This window comes from Telmatherina bonti, assembly GCF_933228915.1.
Source record: "Telmatherina bonti genome assembly, chromosome: 11".
NCBI lineage: Eukaryota > Metazoa > Chordata > Actinopteri > Atheriniformes > Telmatherinidae > Telmatherina > Telmatherina bonti.
Window position 1 is genome coordinate 12249671 of NC_136629.1, and position 13230 is coordinate 12262900.

Genomic DNA, 13230 nt, shown 5'->3' on the forward strand with positions numbered 1-13230 from the left:
TTTTTTTTTTTAAGAACTAAGACGATAAGCTGTTGACCCAGCCTTGCTACACTTCTAGAGTCAAGCCAGTAGTGTTAAATAAAATATTTTAAAACGCGGAGAGACAAGGGATTAACACATACCCTTATCGACAAACAACATTTTAAATAATTTAGCCAATTCAAAAATGATTTTAGATTAAAAAAAAAGAAAAAAAGGGGGGATTTATACATGTATCTAGAGTTAAGACACTTTTACGATACAGAAAATATTTAGGAAATCTTATTGGAAACAAATTGAGTTGTTGACAAGCATTTACTATCAAACTGTATCTGAACTGTTTGAGGGTTTCTTGAAGCAACAAGGTAGAAATTCAATGTATGTCAAAACAAAATGGGAAAAAGAACAATGAGCTGTCTGAGGGTGATTGGCGTTCCGTAGGCAACACACACCAACAAGCTCTAATGGATGGAGGGAATTAGGTTGGAGGAATTTACTACACACTTCTTCATCACGTCAACAATAAAAAGTAAACAACTGTGTAAAACATTCCTGACGAGCCCCAGTTTATAGTTCTTCGACTGATACCTCAAAAGTTATGGAAAAAAAGGAGACGTATATCTCTTCAAAGTTTTATCTTTGACGGCTGAGAAAGTCATCGCAAGAAAGTGGCTGAAGAAGGACCCCCCCCCCCCGGACTGGACTGCTGGCTGGACATCATAGAAGAAATCTGCCTAATAGAACAAATGACCTGCAGCCCGCGTCTTAAACCAGATCTGCATACTATGATGGACAAAATGACGTCTTTGTGTCAACATAAACTGTCCTTTCCAATGTTTATGTCTTCTGTATTTCTATTTTTTTTACTTGTTTTTAAAACTGTTGGTAAAAAATAAAGTTAAAAAACAAATAAAAGCATGAAAGAGAGCGCAGACCTCCACCAAGCCATTGTAATCTCATTTCAGCAGGGATATTCAGTATTATTTTTGAAGATTTTGTGGCAAAATGGTCCTTTTTCTCCATGATAAAGAATCCTTAAAAAAAAAAAACTTCCTGGATTCTGGTGGTGGTCCCAATCACCCCCAAAATGTAATCTCTTGTTACTTATTCAATTTCAGATATTTATAGAAAATTTAATCAAAATTTGTTCATAACTGTTGGACTTATGTTGGTAGCAGACAACAGGTGTAGCTTGTTTCAAGGGTTGCAGGAGAAAAATTCTCTAAGAAATAAAAATCAAACAAAAAAAAAAAAAAAACACCACAAATTACCGCAAAAGGCCATAATTAGTAAAAAGAAAAAAACTTTTGTGAACCAACAAATACAGTATTTATTCAATCACCACATTGAATTTAGAGCTCTAGTAGGTTTTAACACAGAATATTTCTGTATGGGTTCAGATTTTCTGTCTTTCACACATGAAGCCTGAGATGTTGATCAGAAGCCATCAGCTGAGATGAAGTTTACAGCAACCAGGATTCAAACCCGCTTAAGCAGAAAACTCCAGAGAAAAGCAGATAGAAAACAACAAACTCTCAGGCTTGCTCAGAAACTTTATTAATTTGTGCAAAAGTGAAAAGTTTGATGTTGTGAGCTGGTGAGGTTCACACATTCATCCAAACGTTTCGTGGATCCGTCCTGCTGGATGTCAGCATAACTACATACCTGACCTGCTGCAGGTGAAACGCAGACCTGAAGGAAACAGTAAAACTTGCTCGTTTCATTTGAGTTGTAGAGAAACACTCAGGCCGTTCTTCATATCATCAAGTCTTAGTTATTAGAAAAGAGTGTTTGGAGGCCACACAGATCCTGAATGTTTCCTGAAAGTCCTGGTCTGCGCTCGGCTCAGCTGGACTGGACCGTGTTGGCTGCGTCAAGCTGGTCCGTGTGGGTCTGCAGAGCTCTGGACTGCCTCTCAATCAGCAGAAGAGTGTCTCTTAAGACTGGAAATACAAAGACAGAGTACCACTGGTTCAGTCTCAGGTTTTTACTGAGCATGTGTGAAAGAGGCAGCATGTGTGGCACTGACATGGAGAGGTGGTGTTGATGCAGCTGAGAAGGTGATGTCCAGCCTGCAGGACGCAGGAGGTCAGGGGCTGCTGGTGGCTCAGGTCTCTCTGAACGACAACAGACGACACGTTATTCATCCAGCAGAGACATGTAAAGTTGGACTGGTGTTACTGGTGTTTTAATGACATTATAAAAATGCAACAAAAATGGTGGTGTTTCCCCGGCAACTTCTTCTGAAAGCAAAGCAAACTGCTCAACAACTTGAAACTTTCTGGCTGGTTATCTAATGACAGATTATCCATGTTCTTGTTCAGTTTCTGGTACTTTCTGCTGTTCAGTGAGCTGTCGGAGCTGAGCGTCCAGACTGGCTGAACACAGAACCCGGTCATACAGCCCAGAAAAAAATACAAATAACCGGAGCCTGAAAAGAAAAATATTTTTCTTGTTTTATTAAAAGGCCTGTTTGCAGCCAGTTTACAGCTTCTATACAGCCTGTTTACATGTTTACAGGTAGTATACAGCCTGTTTACATGTTTACAGGTAGTATACAGCCTGTTTACATGTTTACAGGTAGTATACAGCCTGTTTACATGTTTACAGCTTCTATACAGCCTGTTTACATGTTTACAGGTAGTATACAGCCTGTTTACATGTTTACAGCTTCTATACAGCCTGTTTACATGTTTACAGGTAGTATACAGCCTGTTTACATGTTTACAGGTAGTATACAGCCTGTTTACATGTTTACAGCTTCTATACAGCCTGTTTACATGTTTACAGCTTCTATACAGCCTGTTTACATGTTTACAGGTAGTATACAGCCTGTTTACATGTTTACAGGTAGTATACAGCCTGTTTACATGTTTACAGGTAGTATACAGCCTGTTTACATGTTTACAGGTAGTATACAGCCTGTTTACATGTTTACAGCTTCTATACAGCCTGTTTACATGTTTACAGCTTCTATACAGCCTGTTTACATGTTTACAGCTTCTATACAGCCTGTTTACATGTTTACAGCTTCTATACAGCCTGTTTACATGTTTACAGCTTCTATACAGCCTGTTTACATGTTTACAGGTAGTATACAGCCTGTTTACATGTTTACAGCTTCTATACAGCCTGTTTACATGTTTACAGCTTCTATACAGCCTGTTTACATGTTTACAGGTAGTATACAGCCTGTTTACATGTTTACAGCTTCTATACAGCCTGTTTACATGTTTACAGCTTCTATACAGCCTGTTTACATGTTTACAGGTAGTATACAGCCTGTTTACATGTTTACAGCTTCTATACAGCCTGTTTACATGTTTACAGCTTCTATACAGCCTGTTTACATGTTTACAGGTAGTATACAGCCTGTTTACATGTTTACAGGTAGTATACAGCCTGTTTACATGTTTACAGCTTCTATACAGCCTGTTTACATGTTTACAGCTTCTATACAGCCTGTTTACATGTTTACAGGTAGTATACAGCCTGTTTACATGTTTACAGCTTCTATACAGCCTGTTTACATGTTTACAGGTAGTATACAGCCTGTTTACATGTTTACAGCTTCTATACAGCTTGTTTACATGTTTACAGCTTCTATACAGCCTGTTTACATGTTTACAGGTAGTATACAGCCTGTTTACATGTTTACAGCTTCTATACAGCCTGTTTACATGTTTACAGCTTCTATACAGCCTGTTTACATGTTTACAGGTAGTATACAGCCTGTTTACATGTTTACAGGTAGTATACAGCCTGTTTACATGTTTACAGCTTCTATACAGCCTGTTTACATGTTTACAGCTTCTATACAGCCTGTTTACATGTTTACAGGTAGTATACAGCCTGTTTACATGTTTACAGCTTCTATACAGCCTGTTTACATGTTTACAGGTAGTATACAGCGTGTTTACATGTTTACAGCTTCTATACAGCCTGTTTACATGTTTACAGGTAGTATACAGCCTGTTTACATGTTTACAGCTTCTATACAGCCTGTTTACATGTTTACAGCTTCTATACAGCCTGTTTACATGTTTACAGCTTCTATACAGCCTGTTTACATGTTTACAGGTAGTATACAGCCTGTTTACATGTTTACAGCTTCTATACAGCCTGTTTACATGTTTACAGGTAGTATACAGCCTGTTTACATGTTTACAGCTTCTATACAGCCTGTTTACATGTTTACAGCTTCTATACAGCCTGTTTACATGTTTACAGGTAGTATACAGCCTGTTTACATGTTTACAGGTAGTATACAGCCTGTTTACATGTTTACAGCTTCTATACAGCCTGTTTACATGTTTACAGCTTCTATACAGCCTGTTTACATGTTTACAGCTTCTATACAGCCTGTTTACATGTTTACAGGTAGTATACAGCCTGTTTACATGTTTACAGCTTCTATACAGCCTGTTTACATGTTTACAGGTAGTATACAGCCTGTTTACATGTTTACAGCTTCTATACAGCCTGTTTACATGTTTACAGGTAGTATACAGCCTGTTTACAGCTTCTATACAGCCTGTTTACATGTTTACAGGTAGTATACAGCCTGTTTACATGTTTACAGCTTCTATACAGACTGTTTACATGTTTACAGCTTCTATACAGCCTGTTTACATGTTTACAGGTAGTATACAGCCTGTTTACATGTTTACAGGTAGTATACAGCCTGTTTACATGTTTACAGCTTCTATACAGCCTGTTTACATGTTTACAGCTTCTATACAGCCTGTTTACATGTTTACAGGTAGTATACAGCCTGTTTACATGTTTACAGGTAGTATACAGCCTGTTTACATGTTTACAGCTTCTATACAGCCTGTTTACATGTTTACAGGTAGTATACAGCCTGTTTACATGTTTACAGCTTCTATACAGCCTGTTTACGTGTTTACAGCTTCTATACAGCCTGTTTACGTATTTACAGCTTGTACATAGTCTGTTTACGTGTTTGCAGTTTCTACGTGTATACAGCTATTACAAAGCCTGTTTACATGTTTACAGCTAGTATACAGCCCGTTTATGTGTTTACAGCTTGTATACAGCCTGTTTACACGTTTACAGGTTGTAAACAGTCTGTTTACATGTTTACACCTGGTATACTGCCTGTTTACAGCTAGTATAAAGCTCGTTTACAACTTGTATACAGCCTGTTAGGTGGTTACAGCTTGAATACAGCCTGTTTACATGTTTACAGCTATTATATAGCCTGTTTATGCATTTACAGCTAATATACAACCTGTTTACGTGTTTACAGCTCGTCCATAGCTGGTATTCAGCCTGTTTAAACGGTTACAGCTTCCCTACAGCCTGTTTACGTGTTTACGGCTAGTACAAAGCCCATTTACAACTTGTACACAGCCCGTTAGGCGTTTACAGCTATTATAAAGCCCATTTACATGTTTACAGCTTATATACAGCCTGTTTACGCATTTTTAGCTAGTATATAGTCTCTTTATGTGTTTACAGCTACTATACATCCTGTTTATGCGTTTATAGCTCGTAGACAGCCTTTTTACACATTTACAGCTAATATACAGCCTGTTTAAGCATTTACAGCTTGTAAACAGCCTTCTTATAGGTAGTATATACCCTGTTTATGCGATACAGCTTATCTATAGCCTGTTTGCACTGTTTGCAGGAAAAAGTTACCCAAATGGACAAAGATGTCCATAATGATGCATGAGGGTTAAACATGGCCACTAGTCCATATGTATTCACCAAACTGACTGATTAATACCACTGCATCTCCTTTATACACAGAAATAAAGAAGTTCTGTAACACTCAGACAAGGTTTGACTGGTGCGTTTGTAGTTTTTCCAACCTGTAAAGTAGTACATGTTCCAGTGTGTTGTACAGGCCTTAGTGTCTCACCTGATAGTCATCCAGAGAAGACTTTGCAGCGTCTTTATCCACAGTGGGTGCAGCTAGCTGATCCATCCTCTGGGACACTGCATACAACTGCTGGATGAGCAGTTCCAGGTGGGAACAGAAGCTCTGAAACAGACATTAACAGCTTCACTGTTATCTAAATGAACAGTATCCGTGATAATGCTAAAGTATAGTGTTAATACAGAATGTTAACACAGGCTCACACACCTCTAAGACCTTATTAGACTCTTATTAGTCCTGGTTGTTAGTATGTCAGGCTGCTCATGTGAAAAGTAAAAAAACAAATTCTGACATTGTCGGAAAGTAAAGACAGGACCGGGACCATTAATACAGACCGGATGTGTCCATCGCTGATAGGACGGAGCAGCAGGTTTTCAGATCACTCGAAAGAAAAGGATTGTAAATAACGACTGGTCGACTCATTTGTGACCTGGTAGCAGGTTTCTGAGCTATTTTTACCCTGAATCTGCACAGTTTATTTATCTAAGGTTTGTCCAGGACATATAAGAACAAATTTTCCCTGCAGGAACATTTTTATCCATTTTCCAAATCCATCCCCTTCTGCCTCCACCTCTGTGTTGTCCACATTTCCTGCCAGGACTGATGACAGTATCTTAGTTTGTGTTTGTCGTATTTCTGTCCATCAGTCAAACACAGTTCAACAAGTTCAGCTTCAGGAAGCAAAACCTTCAGCAACCTATCAGAGCCTCTCTGTGGAAGCAGCTCCCAGTCTGGCTTCAGGAAGCAGACACCCTCCCCACCTTTCAGATCATCCAACCGTCTGGACTGCAGCACGTCTCACACCAAGCAGTACTGCTCTGATGGAGGCAGTATGTGGTTTAGCGTCGCTAAGATGTCGTCTGGATGGGAATTTTTTTCTTTTCAGTGTTGGTGGGACTTTTCCCAGATGTGTAAGCAGCTTCATACAATCAGATTCAGGCTTGGGAGCAAAACTTAAGACCTGCTGGATGGTCTCTCTGATCGTTGGTCCAGAGGATGCACTTCTGGACTGGAGTTTGACTCCAGCAGGTCCTGCAGGTTTTACATGTTTTCCTGCTACAACACACTTGATTAGAATCAAAGGACCATCAAGGGGCTGGTGCACAACAACACGCTGTTGGAGGAGCATTTCATTTGAATCAGGTGTGTTGCAGCAAAGAGACATCTAATACCTGCAGGAGACTGGCCCAAGAGGTGCAGAGCTGGTGATCTCCGTTCTACCGCATCATCACAGGCTCGTCCCATCTGAGCTGCGTATCTACCTGGATGTGCTGCATCAGAGTGGAGCTCTTCTCCTGACCCCCCTGGTTGTCAGACAGGATAGGACCACATAGTTGCTCCATCAACGCCTCCACCTCCTGATTACTGCACTGGATCAGGCCTCCTCCACCACATTCTGTCCTGGTACCAAAACAACTCCGCAGTGTCTCAGAGTCCCTGTGATTGGCTGCTGATGGATATATGAAATCAGAAGACATGAACAAGGAACATGGAGAGGATTTGTTGTGACCTGGGTGGTGTAGAGTTCCAGCACCTGTGTGAGTTTCTCTCTTCTGCTTCCTTTCATGTGCCTCTTTTTTCTCCTCCGTTGGTTCTTCATCCTCTTCCTGTTTCCCAGCCAAACTGATGGAGGACAGCACGGAGGCTGTGCATCTGTCTAAGGACTCCGTACTGGTGATCACAGGTGGGCTCAGCTTGGCCGTCACCTCCCTCACCTAAAGAAAGGGGACACGCATCAGTATGGAACGACACACTGGGAGCAGCGCTGTGGTGTGTGTGTGACCAGTATAATTCAAACCATCATTAGATCATTGTGTGACCCACAAGTCAAAGTCCAGGAGCGTCCACATCACCAACCTGTCTGGACAGCTGCTGCAGCTCCTGCAGCTGCTCTGGAAGAGGCCGGAATTCTTCCATGTCCCCACAGACACACCTGGAGTGTGGCAGGATGCTGGTGGAGCGGATGAAGGACCTGGAAGTGGACGGGATGATGGACCTGGAAGTGGGCGGGATGATGGACCTGGAAGTGGGCGGGATGATGGACCTGGAAGTGGGCGGGATGATGGACCTGGAAGTGGGCGGGATGATGGACCTGGAAGTGGGCGGGATGATGGACCTGGAAGTGGACGGGATGATGGACCTGGAAGTGGGCGGGATGATGGACCTGGAAGTGGATGGGATGATGGACCTGGAAGTGGACGGGATGATGGACCTGGAAGTGGACGGGAGCTCTGCTTGAAGCTGATGATGATGGTGACCATACCTCGGTTGAGGACTTGTCTCACCTCCATCTCTGCTGCAGTCCAAACTGTCCCAAGAAAACCTCACTGGATCAGTGTGAGAGAGTGGGGTACCAGAAGGTGGACTGTCTGAGGAGGTAGGCACCCCTTGGAGGTCATGTGACCTGTGACCTGCTGTCCTTCCTCCTGCAGTCTGCATCGGCCTGTCTCCGGTTAAGTCTAACCCTGACAGGCTGGCAGAGCTGTGGTCCAGTCCGATCCCTGAATCCTGCAGGTTGCAGTCTGTCCGGAGAAGAGAGCCTCGCTGCAGCTTGGAGCTCTCCAACTCTCTGTCCACATGTCCAGGTCTCAGAGGGTAGGTGTAGTCTAGCAGGACCTGGTACTCTTGGTTTGGATTCCAGCTTGCAGAGAGCCTGTCTGGAGATGGAGGCAGAGCTTTGGGAATGGCACAGGCCCAGTAGTTGGCCCGATGGGACGCAGCGTCTCCCCCAGCGCTCAGTCTGAGCTGAGTCCAGCCTGGCCTGGAGCTCTCTGAACGCCGAGTGTAAGTCGGATGCAGGACTGTGGACGTCAGTGGGGGCCTAAGAGGAGGATTTAGTCTCTGCACCTCTAGAATGGAACTGGAGAGGCTCTGCTGGGTCAGTCTGCTGCAATGGAGAGTCGACTCTACAGTGCTTTGCTGACAGCACAGATGAGCCTGCTGGCCTGAGGCACTAAGCGATGAGGCTGGGGGGGGGGGAGGAGGAGATAGCATACTGTAAGACAGACTGAAGCTCTCTGGAGTCAGGGCATCCTTCCTGTTCAACATGCTGGTTTCTTCTCTGATGCTCTGAGTCAGCTGGTTTTTCTGAAACGTGACACAAAGAAAACACATTTTCTCATCATGAATAGAAGAACAATAAGTCAGATGATCATATGCAAGCAATTATTACAGCTTGTTATACCAGAGTAGACAGAAAAACCACAAGTCAGACAAAATGTCTCAATGTGATATTTTAGGAAGAGATTTGAAAGTCAGCAGCAACACCAGAAATGAAAACAAACACAATTTACAGTAAAATTAAACATACCAAACACAACAAATAAAAAAAAAAAAAATCAAATTCCTGCAACTAACAGCACATGCCTCCAAAGCAAAATGTGCTTCTGAAAATATTACAACCCGAACTAGTTAAATGCAGAAATCGCTGGATTTAATGCAGCATTTGCTGGATCCATCACCAGTTGGATGGATGGATGGATGGATGGATGGATGGACAGACGGATGAACGGACGGATGGATGAATGGATGGATGGATGGATGATAGATGCATGGATAGATGGTTGGACGAATGGACGGATGGATAGATGCATGGGTGGATGGATGGATGGATGGATGGACGGAGGGATGAACAGACGGATGGACAAATGGATGGGTTGGTGGATGGATGAATGGATGGACGAAAAGACGGATGGATGGATGATAGATGGATGGACGAATGGATGGATGGATGGATGGATGGATAGATGGATGGATGGACGAATGGATGGAATGGATTGGTAAATGGATGGATGGATGGATGAATGGATGGATTGGTGGATAGATAGATGGATGGATGGATGGATGGATGGATGGATGGATAGATGGATGATGGATGGATGGACGGACGGGTGAACAGACGGATGGACAGATGGATGGATTGGTGGATGGATGGATGGATGGACAGATGGAAGAACGGACGGATGGACAAATGGATGGATTGGTGGATGGATGGATGGATAGATGGATAGATGATGGATGGGTGAATAGATGGATGGACAAATGGATGGGTTGGTGGATGGATGGATGGACAAATGGATGGGTTGGTGGATGGATGGATGGATGGATGGATGGATGGATGGGGCTGACTGAAAGCATTGCGATGTTCCTCTCAGACAAACGAGAGGCTCCTCACCTCCTCTGAGGGTCTTGGCATCATCTTTAACACCGACTCCTGGTGTTCCTCACAGAACAGCGGCTTTCTCCTCACATACTGTCTGTCTGTCAGGCATCTGGAGGAAGCTGCCATAGTCACATGCTTCTGTAGCTCCTCTCCTCTTCTCTGCGTTGTCTCTCTCCTCTCGTCTTCTGGAGCTGGATCTAAAACTCTCTTGTTCTTTTTGGAGGTTGGGAAATGCGTCCTCAATCTCTGGCTGCACCAAGGAGCCTCCATGGAACAGCAGGAATGTTGGGAATCCTGTCAGCTGAAGGAGTACATCAGTCATCACCATGACAATATGAAACGATCTTATTCATTCATATATCACAGAGATCAATAGTTCATCTTTCACCGTGGAGGCAGCGTGTTCTGAGCACAGCAAACATAATGAGGATGCAGCACAGGAAACCTGGATTGAAATTAATTAGAAAAACATAAAAATAATTCATTTTATCTGCTGTAGGGATTTACTAAAAGTCTCCAGTGCCGTATGAAATGAAGCTCTGAGTCAGAATGATAAATCAGACGGAAACATCTGCAAACTTGTTGCTGCTATCACTGCATCACATATGTAGCATTGCCCAGCAGCCAATCAGCTCCAGGAGCACCAGATCAGTCCGCAGAACAGAACCAGGACTTCTGGGTCAGTTTGTTCAGTTTATTTAGGTCTCTGGTTCTGATTCTGGTGGGATTTGGACTAAAGTCTCCACCACAGACTGATAGTCAACTGTTTGATTAACCAGGTTAAAGTTATGTCTCACATCTGAACAACAGCTTTTAGGAATAAATGCAGGAATATGTTGCCTTTCATCCTGAACCAGGCAGGAAAGTTTCAGGATCTGGGATCGACTCTTGCTGCCATGACTCACTGAAACACATCCAGTGCTCCCAGTACACCTGAGTGTGAGCTATCCCAGCTGCAGCAGAGCTCTTACAAGGTTTAAACAGCCTCTTTTCATGTCTTTCTCCCTTTCTTCATCCAAGGCAAATTCATATCTTATCTGGGTTTTATTCTGGGCAACAGGTGGATTTTGGGACATTTGACCAGCAGGATAAGCAAGGAGAAGGAGAGATGGTGGGAAACGCGATGTGCAGGTGGTTGCCATAACCCAGTTATAGACCTGAGGGGTTACCAAGCAGCAGGCCTGATAAACATGGCTTCAGGTAGCACCAGTCTCATTAAAACTGCATGTTCAGACTGGTCTGTGTGCGCCACATCACCCAGGAATTATCATGTTAAAGCCACCAGAAACCTGCTGATCCTTTAAACATCCTGATCTTATGTCAACATATTAAAGGAAAAACAGAATAATGATCAGATTCCAGGATCACACGTTGGGCACACGTTGAGTATGTCAGAATCCAGTAACTTTGGAGCTAATAATGGGAGAAATGGTTACCACTGCATCAGTTATTTAAAAGCATCAAGATGGACCAAGGCCGGACTATCCAATGGGGCCCATGTGGGGCAAACACCAGCAGTTTGGACATGAAACAAAATGTACATAAAAGCCAGAGAATTACACCACAGTGCCTGGTAGGGGTCGGAAAATTGAATCAAAAAATTGAAAATCAGGATTTTTTTTGCTTCACAATTTTAAAACTGATTTTTTGGTAAAAAAAAAAAAAATTAAAAAAAAAAAAAGAATTTTTTTCCCCAAATAAATAAAGATAATCCATTACAAAATTTTTTGTCATTTTAAAAAAAAACAAACTGTTTTCATTAATCTTTTTACTCGTCTTCTTGGGCATTATAGCAGCAGAATGATGGACTGGCTACTGAGTTGTTTATTCCTAATTTAAATCAAGACAAAAGACGTGTGGAAAAAAAACAGTTTTATACATTTATTTTGTTTTTAATCTACAAAAATCAGCATTATCGAAGAATTGTGAGAATCGCAATTTAAATCGTATTGGCACCCAAAAAAAAATCCAAATTGAATCGAATCAGGACAAAAGCACATCGTTACAGATCTAGTGTCTAGTGTATTGCTACTGGTACCACTAGCTGATAGATGTCAGAAGTGTCATTTTAGTGTATCATTCACAATTTTCAATATGTTGTGGTGGGGAAGGGGCCCCCTGGAACACTCTGGGCCCAGGGGCATGTGCACTTTTAATCCGGCCCTGAGATGGACTGATTCTGACGTAGACTCGCCTCTTCCCTCTTGATACCACTCACTCTCAAAACCACAAGTTGTTTCCTCACTCATGTGCTTAGACTGGTCTACACTCACCAAACCAACAAGGACACTTACCAGTGTGTCAGCACTGCGTTTACCTGGGTCATCAGCACACATCATTCTTTCCTGCTTGTCCAGTCTCTGTTGTTTTATTTTGTGTTTCATAATGCCTAATGCATTTTACAGATCTGAACGTGGCACTCAGCTGGAACAGGAGGAGGGGTGGACATGGAGGGGGGTCCAAACTGAGACTAGAAAGTGGTAAATCTTCTGCTTGAGGCTGCTGGACAGTTTGGATACTGTGTGAATCTAACACTTGAGACACAGGACAGATAGGGTACTGTGGAGGTAACCATAGCAACAAGCCACATTCAAATCAGGTGACCTACACAAAGAGTCCTCTTTGTTGTCTCCACACTTCCTCCTCGTCCCAGTTTTCACTTCAACTGAGGCCACAAATAAAGAGTAAAGACTTCGTTTCATTTATTATGATGTAAATTAAGGAGATCCACTTCCACGCCTGGTGTGGACGGAAGTCAGAGCTGCTCTTTAACACGCAGGATGTCTAAAACTCATCATCAAGGTTTCCCAGCATCCATAAGGACCTCCCCAGACCCGGTTCTGACCATCAGGTCTTTACCTCATTCAGCAGTCCGGATCGGTTCGGATCGTCCTGCTGCTTCTCCTCACAGCTGTTCTGTTCCACGCAGCTTCATCCTTTCTCCACTTTCCCCCCAAACTGCAGGGTCTCCACGGACCTGTGGTCCGGTTTTTCCTCCGTTCTGGACCGGGTCCAGTCTTCTCCCTCCGCTGTAAGGAAGCAGTCAGACAAAGCAGGCCTGGTTTTCTGTCTGCTTCACCAGTTTCTGCATTTATCTAGTTCCTGTAGTGTTTTATCAGACATCTGTGACATGCGCAGTGTTGACCTGCGCTCTAAAGACTCTTATAAACCTCATAACTCC

General features: G+C 42.9%; 1 protein-coding gene across 1 annotated transcript; it reads right to left on the minus strand.

The window, feature by feature from the left end:
- Positions 1–1824: 1824 nt before the first annotated feature.
- LOC306762265 (uncharacterized protein) lies at positions 1825–13230 on the minus strand (the record flags this gene model as incomplete). The annotated part of the gene is made up of 7 exons (XM_079248707.1): positions 12909–13230; positions 7745–8974; positions 7422–7602; positions 7150–7334; positions 5870–5992; positions 2009–2096; positions 1825–1922 (listed from the first exon to the last, which is right to left on the minus strand). The coding sequence occupies exons 2-7, from the start codon at positions 8933–8935 to the stop codon at positions 1825–1827; spliced, it is 1866 nt and encodes a 621-aa protein (XP_079104833.1). The 5' UTR covers positions 8936–8974; positions 12909–13230.